Source organism: Hyla sarda, chromosome 6 (genome assembly GCF_029499605.1).
Source record: "Hyla sarda isolate aHylSar1 chromosome 6, aHylSar1.hap1, whole genome shotgun sequence".
Classification (NCBI taxonomy): Eukaryota; Metazoa; Chordata; class Amphibia; order Anura; family Hylidae; genus Hyla; species Hyla sarda.
Window position 1 is genome coordinate 154,586,657 of NC_079194.1, and position 13,230 is coordinate 154,599,886.

Here is a 13,230-nt window from a genome sequence, read left to right on the forward strand (position 1 = left end):
ATAAGCTATGCTATATAATCTGACATGCAGGATGCAGTTAGTTTACTACAGGTAAGTAAAAATGTGGAAAGGCAGCAGCTTTAGGGTATGTTCACATGGACGGATCCACAGTGTATTTTACCCTGTGGGTCTGCCGACGATGGACCCTACAGTGTGCCTCCAGCTTTGTCTGCTCATAGTGGCAATCCGCTGCTATGAGCAGAGACACTGCGATGTCCGAGTCTCCATACTCATGCGCAGTGAACTCGCACACATCACGACCGCTCCCTGAGCTAGGCCGAGAGCATCCACGATGTGTGAAAGTATACTGCGCATGCGCGTGGCGACTCGCACATCGCAGCATGTCTGCTCTTAGTGCAGGCACAGCTGGAGGCAAAATGTAGGGCCCATCGCCAGTGGATCCACAGTGGATACGCTGCAGAGCCGTCCGTGTGATCGTACCCTTAGGATCTATTTACATGTACAGTATCATGTGCAGGATTTGAAGCTGTATATTGTCATTTATTTTACATTGAAATCTGCAGCAGAAAATCCTGCGCATCAAATCTGCACAGGATACTGTATTAATTATTAAAGGGGAACTCCACCCATAGAAATCTTAACCCCTATCCAAAAAATAGGGGATAAGATGTCTGATCCCGGGGGTCCTGCCGCAGGGGACCCCCGCAATCTCTCCTGCTGCACCCCCTTAAATAAGCAGCTTGGAGTTATATTTGCTCCGTGGCTAATGACGGACGATACAGGGGACGGGGTATCGTGACATCACTGCCCCCTCCCTCGTGACGTCACGCCCCACCCCCTTAATGCAAGTCAATGGGAGGGGGCTTGGCTGCCGTCCCTTGCATTGAGGGGGCGGGGCTGTGACATCACCATACCCCGTCCCTTGTATTGCCCGTAATTAGCCACGGAGTAAACATAGCTCCAGGCTGATGATTTACGGAGTGCAGCAGGAGATTGCGGGGGTCCCCAGTGGCAGGACCCCCGCAATCAGACATCTTATCCCCTATCCTTTGGATAGGGGATAAGATGTCTAGAGGCGGAGTACCCCTTTAAAGTCAGTCAAGGAGTCTTTTTCAAGCGATGTGTCATATAACACACAGCTGCAGTCCTTTACGCTAAATAATGTTCCCTACATCCAGGTTGAGGCAGATTTTGTTTTATTTTTAAGGATTGTCACTTCAGGGAGCTATTTAGTGGAGAGAGTTGTATCTACTAGTCCATCCTTTCATCCAGGCATCCTATAGATTGTTTAAAGGGAGCCTGTCCTTGTAAAATATGCCTTTTAAAAGAGAAAATAAGGTCTTATGCACTTATTGGTTATAAATAGCGCGCTACCTGTCTCCTCCCTGGGGATTGTCGCAGTTGCTGTTGGGACGGCACAATTGACACTGCAGCTCATCAGAGACTTATTTTTACTCTGCATTGTTTGTAATAATGGCCCACAGCCCTTTATGCTATTTGGCGATTAATCCCTTTCATGTAATGACAGTCATCCCCACACCCTGTCCTGGCTATGCCAGCCTAATGACACCTGCCAGGGTCCCTCGGTCTTGTCCGCCATTACTTTATTGTGTTTACAGTCCTTAGCCCATCAGCCAGATAGCAGACATTACATTACAGAGCTGTTCTTTGACACGATTTGCAGAGGACAGATAACAGCTGCATCACACAGTGTTTCCAGTGAAACAGGATGTCAGTTAAAAAACCCGCAGAGACCGCAGCTTCCTCACCGTATTCCTGCAAAATGTGTCAGGCCGACCATGGCGGGGGAGGCACAGCTGCAAACTCTGGGTTTCTGTATAGAGGGGGTTCTATCTTCCTCGTCCTCATTTATCATGGGTAGAAAATAAGGCAACCATAGTAATATAGGTCCTGGTTAGGGAACAGACAGGAATGTGTATGATAGCTCCAAAAAATGGGGACCTGACTGTAGACGGCTGGCAACGGTTATCATCATATCTGTGGTGACTTCTTCTAACTGATCATTTAGAAAGGTTATAAACTTGTTCATTAATAGGTAAATTTAAAGCAATTGATCTTCCCAAGGGGAATTCTGTGTTTATTCTTTGGGGCACTAATGGGTAATAGTCTAATGGACACTACTAGCTTGCACTTTTTCCTTATTCCACAATTTCCAGTGTGCAAATTCAGTGTATGATGAAATCTGCACTTTTTTCCCCAAGTGCTTTTTTTTTTTTTCAGTCTTGTGGATTTTCATCTCACCTAATGGAGTAACGATGCAAAATAATTTAGCAACTTTTAAAAATAGTTAATAATAAAAGCTTGTAAAACTGACATTTTTTAATCTCCTGCCATTTTCAAGATCTCTGGATGTAAATAAGAATGTTCATTGACAGTAAGCAGAGGCTAAAAATCTTTTTAAGACCTTATACTTCTCACCTCTGAGGCTCTGCCACAATTTTATTCAGTTCAGGTAGAAGTGCACATCTCTGCTTGTGCTACAATGTATTAAAAATAATGTATCGGATCTTTGGATGTATCGGGTGGTGTGTGGCAGGGATAACTGTTTAACTGGAAGGATTGTTGAAGAGTTCTGTGGGGGGACGGGCGCGCGCTTACAGTACATTTCAAGGCTGAAGTAAATGGTGTGGGTTAGTTTGTAAAGGACTGGAGCAGCGGACTTTCAGTGAAAAGTCGCACCTCATGGAGCAATCACACTGCATAAAACTAGCCTATAGCACTGCACATGGTAGTTCACTTTCAGATATGATCTATAGCAAAAGTCACAGGAGAAGGGACTCAGACTTCTGATGCGACTTTTATAGATAGAAAAAAATGGTCTAAAATCTTGAAAGTCCTTACCCATAGGTGTTAGTCCAATAAAAAAAAAGTTGTTACAATTATCTGATCATGTGGCTAGGGGATAAGTTGTTTTCACTACAGATGTCTTTTAATAGAGCTAGCCTTTGGCTACTGTACTGTATTTATGCACATTTTACTGAGGCTGGAACGATCTACAACTGAAACCTGCATAGATGGTTCCAGAGCAAAATACATTTCTGAACTTTTACGCTTGGCAGACAGGAATATATTACCTGAAAATATTCCCAGTAAATGAGGTTAACACTCCCTCCCCCAGTTCTTGTATCTATTATATGACATGTATGCCTGTCAGTCATTGCTACTCACCATTGTAATGCTTCCCAGTCCCTGATGTCTCTCCTTGGGTAACAATAGTCAAGATATCTTTGTTCTTATTCCTAGGTTTCCGCTGCCCCATATGCTCCAAGTCTGTAGCTTCTGATGAAATGGAAATGCATTTTATAATGTGTCTGAGCAAACCTCGACTGTCCTATAATGGTATGTATGTGCTGAAAAAAATCTGCCCCTTCTAACATGCTGTCCATATTTAGGGGAATGTGTTGCCTGCACTAACCTTACGTTTGTGTCACCCCACACCTTTAGGGTGCACTGGCAGAGTGCAGTTTTTCTGCATATTTGATGCCACATTAAAGGGGTACCCCACTCCCAACGTTCGAAACATTTAGTTTCGAACGCTGGTGCAGGCTTGGTGGTGGCTACGCCCCCCTTGTGATGTCACGCCCTGGCTCAAAGACTTACATTGAGGGAGCGGTGCATGGCGACCCCCGAAGCCCGCACCAGCATTCGGAACTAAATGTTTCGAATGGTGGGGAGTGGAGTACACCTTTTTTAAGTGCTGAGACCTGACACAATCTAAACTTTTAACATTTAACAAGTCCAGGTGCAGTCCACAAGTATTGTTAAATTGCTTTGCGAATGGCTGCAGCTAGCACTGAGAATTTACTGCTTAAAGGGAATCTCTCTGCTGTTTGGTTCACTTGGTGCACTGATTTGGCTGCCCGCTTGACACTGCCTCCTCATGACAACTAAGCTGCCCCAGCTTAATATTCATGAGAAGACGTTGTTTGAGGAGTGGGCGCGCAGCCGTACCCCTATTGCACCAAACATCTTTCCAAGCCTGTAAATAACATTAATTCAGCACTTGCCACTTGGAACCTAACTAAGAGTTGAGTTGTGATTCAGCTGATAGACCTCTTTCTCTTTATCTGGAGATGATGGATATTTGACAAGCAAATAAAATACCCCATTGTACAGCCGATCTCTAGGAATAATCTGTTAGAAATCCATAAGATCCTTGATGGCCACTGTGTGGCCTTTAAAAATGGGTCTTTTGGCTTTGTGAAAGTATACACCCTGATCCAAATTATTATGCAAATGATATTTTTCTCATTTACCTAAATAATTGATGTATATAACAGTCAGCATAATTCTGTTATCAACTATTAAAGGGGTTCTCCGGTGCTTAGACATCTTATCCCCTATCCAAAGGATAGCGGATAAGATGCCTTATCGCGGGAGTCCCGCCGCTGGGGACCCCCGGGATCTTGCACGCGGCACCCCGTTTGTAATCAGTCCCCGGAGCAGCGTGTTCGCTCCGGGTCTGATTACGGACGACCACAAGGCCTGCTGCATGTGACGTCACGCCCCTGCCGGCGTGTCACGTCAAGCCCACGGGAGGAGGCGTGACAGGTATCAAGCCCCCTCCCGTAGGCTTGCATTGAGGGGCGGAGCGTGACGTCACACGCCGCCGGCCTTGTGGTCGTCCGTAATCAGACCCGGAGCGAACACGCTCCGGGGACTGATTACAAACTGGGAGCCGCGTGCAAGATCCCAGGGGTCCCCAGCGACGGGACTCCCGCGATCAGGCATCTTATCCCCTATCCTTATGATAGGGGATAAGATGTCTAAGCACCGGAGAACCCCTTTAAGAGTAAAATTCTGATTTTATTGAACAAACCTCCTAATAACAGTATTTTTTTTAAACATAAAAACTTACAATGCACTGTTCCAAATTATTACGCACAGTAAGTTTCAAAACACTTTATAGGTTGTAAAGAACTGAAAATTGTCATTTGTTGTGTTTGCAGCATATTTACTGAAATTGAAAGCTATTCCAATCAATCTTTTAACAACATTTTAAACTTTTTAAGCATTTTATCAGGTCACGTTACATTTTAACATAGGACCCCTTATTTGATAGCAGCTTCATAAGTCTTGCATCCATTGAACTTGTGAGTTTTTGGACAGTTTCTGCTTGAATTTGTTTGCAAGATGTCAGAATAGCCTCCCAGAGCTGCTGTTTGGATGTAAACTGCCTCCCACCCTCAGATCTTTTGCTTGAGGATGCTTCAAAGGTTCTCAATAAGATTGAGGTCAGGGGAGGATGGAGGCCACACCACGACTTTCTCTCCTTTTTATTGCCATAGCAGCCATTAATGCAGAGGTTTTGCAGCATGAGATGGTGCATTTTCATGCATGAAGTAGATTTTTATTACGGAAAGCATAGTTCTTCCTTCTGTACCAGGGAAGAAAGTGGTCAGTCAGAAGATCCACATACTTTGCAGAGGTCATCTTTACACCTTCGAGGACCCTAAAGGGGGCGACCAGCTCTCTTCCCATGATTCCGGCCCAAAACATGACTCCACCACTGTCTTGCTGACGTTGCAGCCTTGTTCGAACAGGGTGGCCGTCCACCAACCATCCACTACTCCATCCATCTGGTCATCCAGGGTTGCACGGCACTCACCAGTGAACAGGACTGTTTGAAAATTAGTCTTTATGTATTTTTCTGCCCAATGCAGCCATTTCTACTTGTGAGCATTGTTTAGTGGTGGCCGAATAGAAGGTTTATGCACAGTTGCAAGACTCTGGAGGACTCTACACCTTGATGTCTGTGGGACTCCAGAGGCACCAGCAGCTTCAAATATATGTTTTCTGCTATGTTATGGTATTTTAGCAGCTGCTCTTTTGATCCGATGCAGGGATCTGGCTGAAGTCTTCCTCAATGTGCCTTTATCTGCATGAACCCGTACGTGCTCTGAATCAGCCACAAATCTCTTAATAGTTATATGATCACGCTTAACGGGGTTATCCACCATAAGGTGATTTTAGCACTTCCATGCTTGAAAGTTTGAGGTCACTTTCCTTCCTCCCACATATCAGCCACCCCACCCATTGAAAGTGTTTTCTAACCAGGGGGCCTACAGCTGTTGCAAAATTGAAGCAAGATAGGCTCCCTCTGATCACCTGACTAGTGATGTAAGGTCTTACCGCACTGCAACCTGGGAAATTCCGAGACATGAGTAATTTAATATGCTGTTAAAAATAAATATTGGGACGAAAATCACAGAAGAATTGAGAGAAAACCGTCACACACAGGTACAGACACTATATTACGAACTACGCTAACATTACAGCCCCTGTAGCATAGTAAAATAAAAAAAAATCCTGGAGTACCCCTTTTTTGTTTTTTGTGAAATATCTAATGTTTTTATAACTCGTCCAAGGCATTGAACTATTTCACTCCTTTCAGCAGCAGAGATCCTTTTTTCTTCCCCATATTGCTTGAAAAATGGTGCTCTGCTTAGTAATGGGGAACACCCACCTTTAATAATTTCCTTAAATTGGGCTCACCTGGCATCTAATTTTCACAGATGTCCGAGATTGTTTTCAACTTAAGATCACAGCGCAAAAAATGAGCCCTCCTACTAAGGCTGGGTTCACACTACGTTTTCTCCCATACTGGAGCGCATACGGCAGGGGGGAGCTAAAACCTCGCGCTCCCGTGTGTCATTCATTTCAATGAGCCGGCCGGAGTGAAACGTTCGGTCGGCTCATTTTTGCGCCGTATGCGCTTTTCCCCCGGACCTAAAACTGTGGTCAACCACGGTTTGAGGTCCGGTCGTAAAAGCGCATATGGCGCAAAAATGAGCCGACCGAACGTTTCACTCCGGCTGGCTCATTGAAATGAATGACACACGGGAGCGCATACGAAGGCATACGGGAGCGCGAGGTTTTAGCTCCCCCCTGCCGTATGCGCTCCCGTGTGGGAGAAAATGTAGTGTGAACCCACCCTTACCTGTACGCGGAATGATAAAAAAAATTATAGGGGTCCGGAGAGGACAATTTTAAATGTATAAATTTTTGTGCATGTAGTTATGATTTTTTCCAAAATAGGGTATCATTTTAGACGTATGAACCTACAGAATAAAGATAAAGTTTCATTTTTACTGAAAAATGTACTGCGTAGAAACGGAAGCCCCCAAAATTTACAAAATGGTGGTTTTTTTTCTTCAATTTTGTCGCACAATGATTTTTTTTTTTTCCCCTTTCGCCATAGATTTTTGGGTAAAATGACTCATGTCCTTACAAAGTAGAATTGGTGGTGCAAAAAATAAAGCCCTCATGGATTTTTAGGTGCAAAATTGAAAGGGTTATGATTTTTAAAATGTGAGGAGGAAAAAACGAAAGTGCAAAAACAGAAAAATGCTTGGTCCTTAAGGGGTTAAATATTATTTGCATAATACTTTGGAACAGGGTGTAGTCATTGTTTTTAAAACGCAGACATTTGTAACTTTCAGGGGCTTCCGTTTCTACACAGTGCAATTTTCTGTAAAAATGACACCTTATCTTTATTCTGTAGGTCCATACTGTTACAAGGATTCCCAATTTATGTAGGTTTTATTTTACTACTTGAAAAAAATCCTAACTACATGCACCAAAATTAGTATGTTGAAAATTTTCATCTTCTGACCCCTATAACTTTATTTTTCCACGTAGGGGGCTGTATGAGGGCGCTGTGGTCTGTAGTTTTTATTGGTACGATTTTTGTTTTGATGGGTCTTTTTGATCGCTTTTTATTAGATTTTTATGGTATATGAAGTGACCAAAAATAAACAATTTTGTACTTTGGTATTTTTTTAAGTGTACGCCATTAACCATGCGGCTTAACTAACTTTATTTCTCGGTTACTCTTCATTGGGGGACACAGAGACCATGGGGTATATGCTCTTGCCACTAGGAGGTGCTGACACTAGGAAAAAAGAAGTCTGCTCCTTCATGGCAGGATATACCCGCCGGCTGGAAGCGAGGTAATCAGTTTTAGCTAGTGTCAGTAGGAGGCAAGATGCCTCCAGACCTGGTCTTTTTTTAGTATTTTCTAGTAAGGGCTGTTAACTTTTTTTTCCTCCCTTTTTGTTTCTCATTTTCAGGTGGGGGTTCAAGAGCATGGTGCTACCTGTTCCCCCATATGTGGCAAAGGGGCACAGAACATAAGAGTATGTACAGTTAACCACTTCTCGCCAACAGTCCGGGTCCCCCACTGCCCCTGCTTGCCCCGCTATCTTAGCCTGGTATGATGCAGCGTGACCATAAGCTGGTTGAAGCTGTCTGGGTGAGTATAAGAAGACCACCGGTGAGTAAATGAAGACCGTGGGCGAGTATATCATCCCATCGGCTTTTGCGGTAGCTCCCTTTACTTTCTGCGGCACTTGATTTTCTTTACTTCAGCTGGTCGTATCTCCTGGCCAGCTGGACCCATAATGTCGGAAGGTAGCTCCGCTCCCTTCTCCCCGTGCTCGGTGCAGGAATTTTGAGACTATGGGTGGACACTCTCTTCCCTCCCCCCACCTCTGTCGGTGCTGTTTTGGGAGCGCCGGACAGGGAAAGCCCAGCACTTTCTGCGCCTCTCATGAACGGAACTTAGCTCCACTCCTCCTCCCGCAGCCAGGAGTCCTCCTGGCTTAGGGCGCTGCAGTAGTTGTTCACGCTATCAGGGATGTTAGAGGCTGTCTCCCTCCTCTGACTTTCTCCTCCAGCTCAGCGGAAGCCTGTTTAGCCAGGCACCGCTGTCACCCGCTACCCCACCCCGCCTCAGAGCGGCAAGCGCTCCTACAGCGTGCTGCATCACTGCTCCTGTTTAGTTTCCAGCTCCCTGCGCTCAGTCACTGCTTGCTGTACACAGCTGCTGGCTTAGTGCAGTTGTGCGGCAACTTGCCAGGGCACGCAATCTACTGCTTAGCTGCCGGTGGTGCTTGTCGCTGCCTGCGGATCCTTTCCGCAGCTGCGACCTCTACACCCCCACCCCTCCAGCAGTGACGAGCATCGCTTTCCTGGAGGGTGGGCCCTTTTCCCAGGGTGTCTCACAGGCCACACGCAGTTCCTCTCTTCTACCGTCCTGACGAGCAAGGATCTGCGCAATTTTGCGCCCTTCTCAGACAGTTTAGCTCCGCCCCTCTCCTTCCCCTGTAGCGTGTCCAGGCTTGGGCTTGGAGGTTAATGCCGGGAATTTGGGGGGTGCCCTGCGTTCTGGCTCACTCTGTGGCAGCTCATAGCTATTAGTGTTTTGACAGTAATCTGTTTTAATCAGATTAATATCTGTTGGGTCCTTTTCTGGGACTGTATATGGGGTCTGCCCTTTTTTTGCAGAATGGTTATTTATTTTATTTTTTTTATTTATTTTTGGCCCTATGCCTCTACCTTACCTAATTCTGCAGAGTTCTCACTCTGTGAGGGAGCATATGTGAGCTGTGGTGGCTGGCCGTTACGTGGTCCCTGGAGATTCCGGGGTTACATTCCGTGCCTTGTTTCCCCTTATGCTGCGTACCATGCCACGTCTACTGTGCCCATGGACAGTCCTAGTCCCTCCCTATCGGGGCACGGCTCCAGTCCGGTGCCCTTACAGGGCTTTTGTGTTCCTGGCGGACGCCCAGGGCCTTTTCGGGTTCTTCCTCAGACGGGCATCCATCAGGGGAGGGTTCTTTGGCATGTGAATACACTATTATTCCCACCTTCACAGGTCACCGATCTCATATCTGCCACATCCATGGCTGACATTCCTGTACCACTCGTCCAGTGCGATGTGTCTGATAGAGTAACCTGTTGCATACTATGGACCCATACCAGTAAGCCAGACAGTGGTCTGTGTGGTTTCTCCGCTGCATGTCATTTCTCACATGCCTGATCTCTCTGTGGCTGGAGTTCCGGTACCCCACTACCGGTGCGCCCTGACTTGTCCTATGGACCCTATACAAGGCAACGGGGATACCATCCATGGCTCCTCAGCCTCCTCCCGATCTTTCAGGGTGGTAGGGATTCTACCCATGGCTCCTAGGCCTTCCCGTCGTCCTACCTGTGACAAAGGGGGCACAGTGATTGGCGATATGACTGTTGCTTTTTCGCCAGCACCTGGAGGTGTACTCGTTCAGCCAGACTGTTGTCTGCATAGTTTCCGACGCAGTCGGTCTCCCATCACTGGGCTGCCGCGTGCATGGCTGGGGTTTCCAGTACCTCACTACTGGTGGGAGACGGTCCCCTGCAGGTACATGGGACTGACGGCAGTCAGTCAGACTTTCTGATGCTTGGGGGTCGCCCATCAGATCGGCCGCACTCCAGTACCTCACTTTTGGTGGGCGGGTTCGCAGAAGTGACTCAGGAACCCCTATACCAGTCAACCAGGCGGTGGTCTGCATGGTTTACTACTACGTCGGGTCACCTACCATACACTTCCCACACCTTGGCAGAAGTTCAGGTATCCCACTGCCGAGGTGTAGTTCTGAGCGTGGGACCACATGTAGCTCCTTGGGCCTTTCACAATGCACCACGTAGTGGTTCGCAAGGTTCCATACTTTCCCAGGTCCTTCTCCACAGGCCTGCTGTTATCACGGATAAGGGCTGGTAAACCACTTTCAGTGTGTGGTTCCTATGCCAATTAGCTAGACTGTCTGAATGGTTTTTTCATCCACCAGGTCGCCTTCCCCATTCCTGCCGCTCACTTTCAGTGACTCACTTTCAGTGACTCACTTTCAGTGACTCACTTTCAGTGTGAAGTTCCGAAGAAGTGGCTCTGTGGATTCATTGGACCTTTCTACCAGTAAGTCAGACTGTCTCTGCATATTTACTGCACCTCATTCATCCTTCATCTCTTTAACCTGCGACTGCAGTTCTGGCGTGTAACGCCTTTAAGAGATGGGGTGTGGGCGTTTTCTGCAGGTTCTATGGACCTCGCAGCATCACTCTCGGTTCCCCTTCTAACAGCGTAACGTTAGTCTTCTCAGGGCATGCTGTGTCACGCCATTGGGTGCTGAGACTAGTTTCCATGCTTCCGGACATGTGGATGTCTGTGGTTCCCTTCGTAGTGGCAGTCTTGGTACCCCTCTACTATCAAGAGGTTCCCATGTCTGTGTCCCTACATATGTTCTGGACACCCTGCTCATGTAGAGCCTTCCTCCTCTCCTTTTCAGTGGGGTCTAACGCAGGCCTTCCTGTGTAATTGTTTCCACGGGTCTGTGCCGCGGTCAAGCAACTCTGTCTGGGCATGGGGCCTGATGGGGGTGACAGCCTGTTCTGCAGCCGCTCCCCATGCCTCCGGTATCTTCCTTGGTTCCTGTACGGGGTGGCTCAGGCACCTGCCTTATTCAACGGCCAGGATGGCTCAGTGGCCGCACCATCTTCCCCCCCCCCCCCTCTTTTTCGGAGGGTCCAAGGTTTTGCCCCAATGGGGTGTTTCCTCTCAATGCTGTAGGTTGCTATGTGTGCTTCTTAATTGCATTCATAGTTATGTCTTTGTATCTCCCGGCTCCAGTGTACAGGCTTCAAATCTCTCCGGGGACACAACATGGCTCCTCCGTGCCTCGGTGTGTTTTTCGCAGGGTCCCTGGGGGCTACGTCCACCCAGTGCTTTGATCCGTTACCGTATGGCGGCATTTCCTTGCTCCTACAGTACATGGCGTTTTTGGGAAATTTCCTTCCACAGGGGGTACTGGTATCAGGAAGCTTGGCACGGTCAGAGCACTTTCTTCTGCCAAGAGCCATCTTGCACGTCCCCCTACATTGTGGGGTACCTTGCTTGGCCTTTCTTTCTTTCTTTTTTTTCTGGGAGTGATTGGAAGTGCTTTTCCGCCAGCTCTGCTTGTGTGCTTACTGCTCACTATTGCAGCCTGGTTCACCTCCTGTTTCTGGTTGTCTACTGCTGCTCATGCACCTAGGGCATTTTCCTCTGTAGGAGGGGTTTATGCAATTATGTATAGCTCAGCAACAGCCAGTCTGCCATTGCTCTCTTCCTTCATTGGCGCAATATCAGGGAAGGGTGTGCTCATCCTTCCCTTTGTCAGTGTCGGTGGCACTACACTGCCACTCCGATATTTTGGAGCAACCTTACCAGCTGGGTTCCCTTTTTGCTTTTTCCCTCCATTCCTGTCCTGACGAGATGTTGCTGGGAGTGCTCTGGTTCGCTTCGACCGCTGGGTCCAAGACCCATTAATCCGGGTTTTGGACTCGCTCCTAGACTGCTTTGGTGTACCTTATTTTCTGGGTCGGTCCTTCTGGCCTTCGAGAGGATTGCGGTCTCTGGCAGGCATCTCCGCGATCTCTTTTGTGGGGCAGTCTTTCTGTACTGCACTTCTTCTTGTTCCGACATTGCATTATGTCTCCCGGAACATTTCGTGGTTGTTGGGTTTGCTCCCCCTACAGGTGGGACACCTCCCGGTGACTCGAGAGTCCCCAGTTCCATGTCTCCTTTCCGGGTTACTCCTTACTTTCTGTTTCCTCCATTGGGGTCCATTTACTCCGGGGTTGTTCCAGTCGGGCCATTTTTCGGCTGCACCATGGCTGTGGTTCTTCCCGCTGTTCAGCCTGTGTGGCGTCCTCTCAGAGTCCGCTCTTCTCCCCGTGTGCTCACGCTTTGCCCCTGGGACAGTGGTTTTTGGCGACTACAGCTTTTTGGTTTGGATCTTCTGCACTATGCCTCTCCAGGGACGGTTCCCGTCTCTCTTTTCTAGAAGTTTCTGGTCTTCATCTTGACTGACTTGCCGTAGGCTCTCCTTGGCGTTATCTCGCAGGGTTCTCTGGTTTCGGTTGGTCCTCTGTATGGGGGTTCTCTTGTCATTCCATTTTCCTTTTTTGTTCCCAACCGGGCTCTCCCTCCCCTCTGGTTCTGTGCTTCTTGGAGTTGATTTCCTACCTCCTTCCAGGTTGGTTTTGGCCCATTGGGTCTCTGCATTGCCCCTTCTGGTCTCTCTCTCTGTGGCCTCTCTCTCTGAGTCTCTTCTAAGGTAGGTCCCTTCCTTGGCATCCTAGTTCATCCCTATGGACAGTGGGAACTGCCGGAAGCTCAGTTGCAGGCCTTGGTTGCCTTTTTAGCCCAGGGTTTTGTCGGTGAGGATTACGGCCCGCTGGCATTCAGTCTTCGTACTCCCTTCCTCTGGTGGTGTTCTTCCCACCCCAGGGACTGCTTTGGTACATCCCATGGTCTCTTTGTCCCCCAATGAAGAGTGACTGAGAAAAGGAGATTTTTTTTGTTCTCACTGTAAAATCTCTTTATGGTAACCTTCATTGGGGGACACAGCACCCACCCATGTCTTCATTCTTTTCCGGATAGCCTTTTCCGAT

At 47.6% G+C, this 13,230-nt stretch overlaps 1 protein-coding gene across 1 annotated transcript in view; it reads left to right on the forward strand.

The window, feature by feature from the left end:
* Positions 1 to 13,230, forward strand: part of ZNRF1 (zinc and ring finger 1) — a gene marked incomplete in the record, with an annotated part of 49,173 nt that overhangs the window by 25,788 nt on the left and 10,155 nt on the right. Inside the window, 1 exon segment of the mRNA XM_056525603.1 lies at positions 3,226 to 3,321. Coding sequence (XP_056381578.1) covers positions 3,226 to 3,321 — 96 coding nt within the window.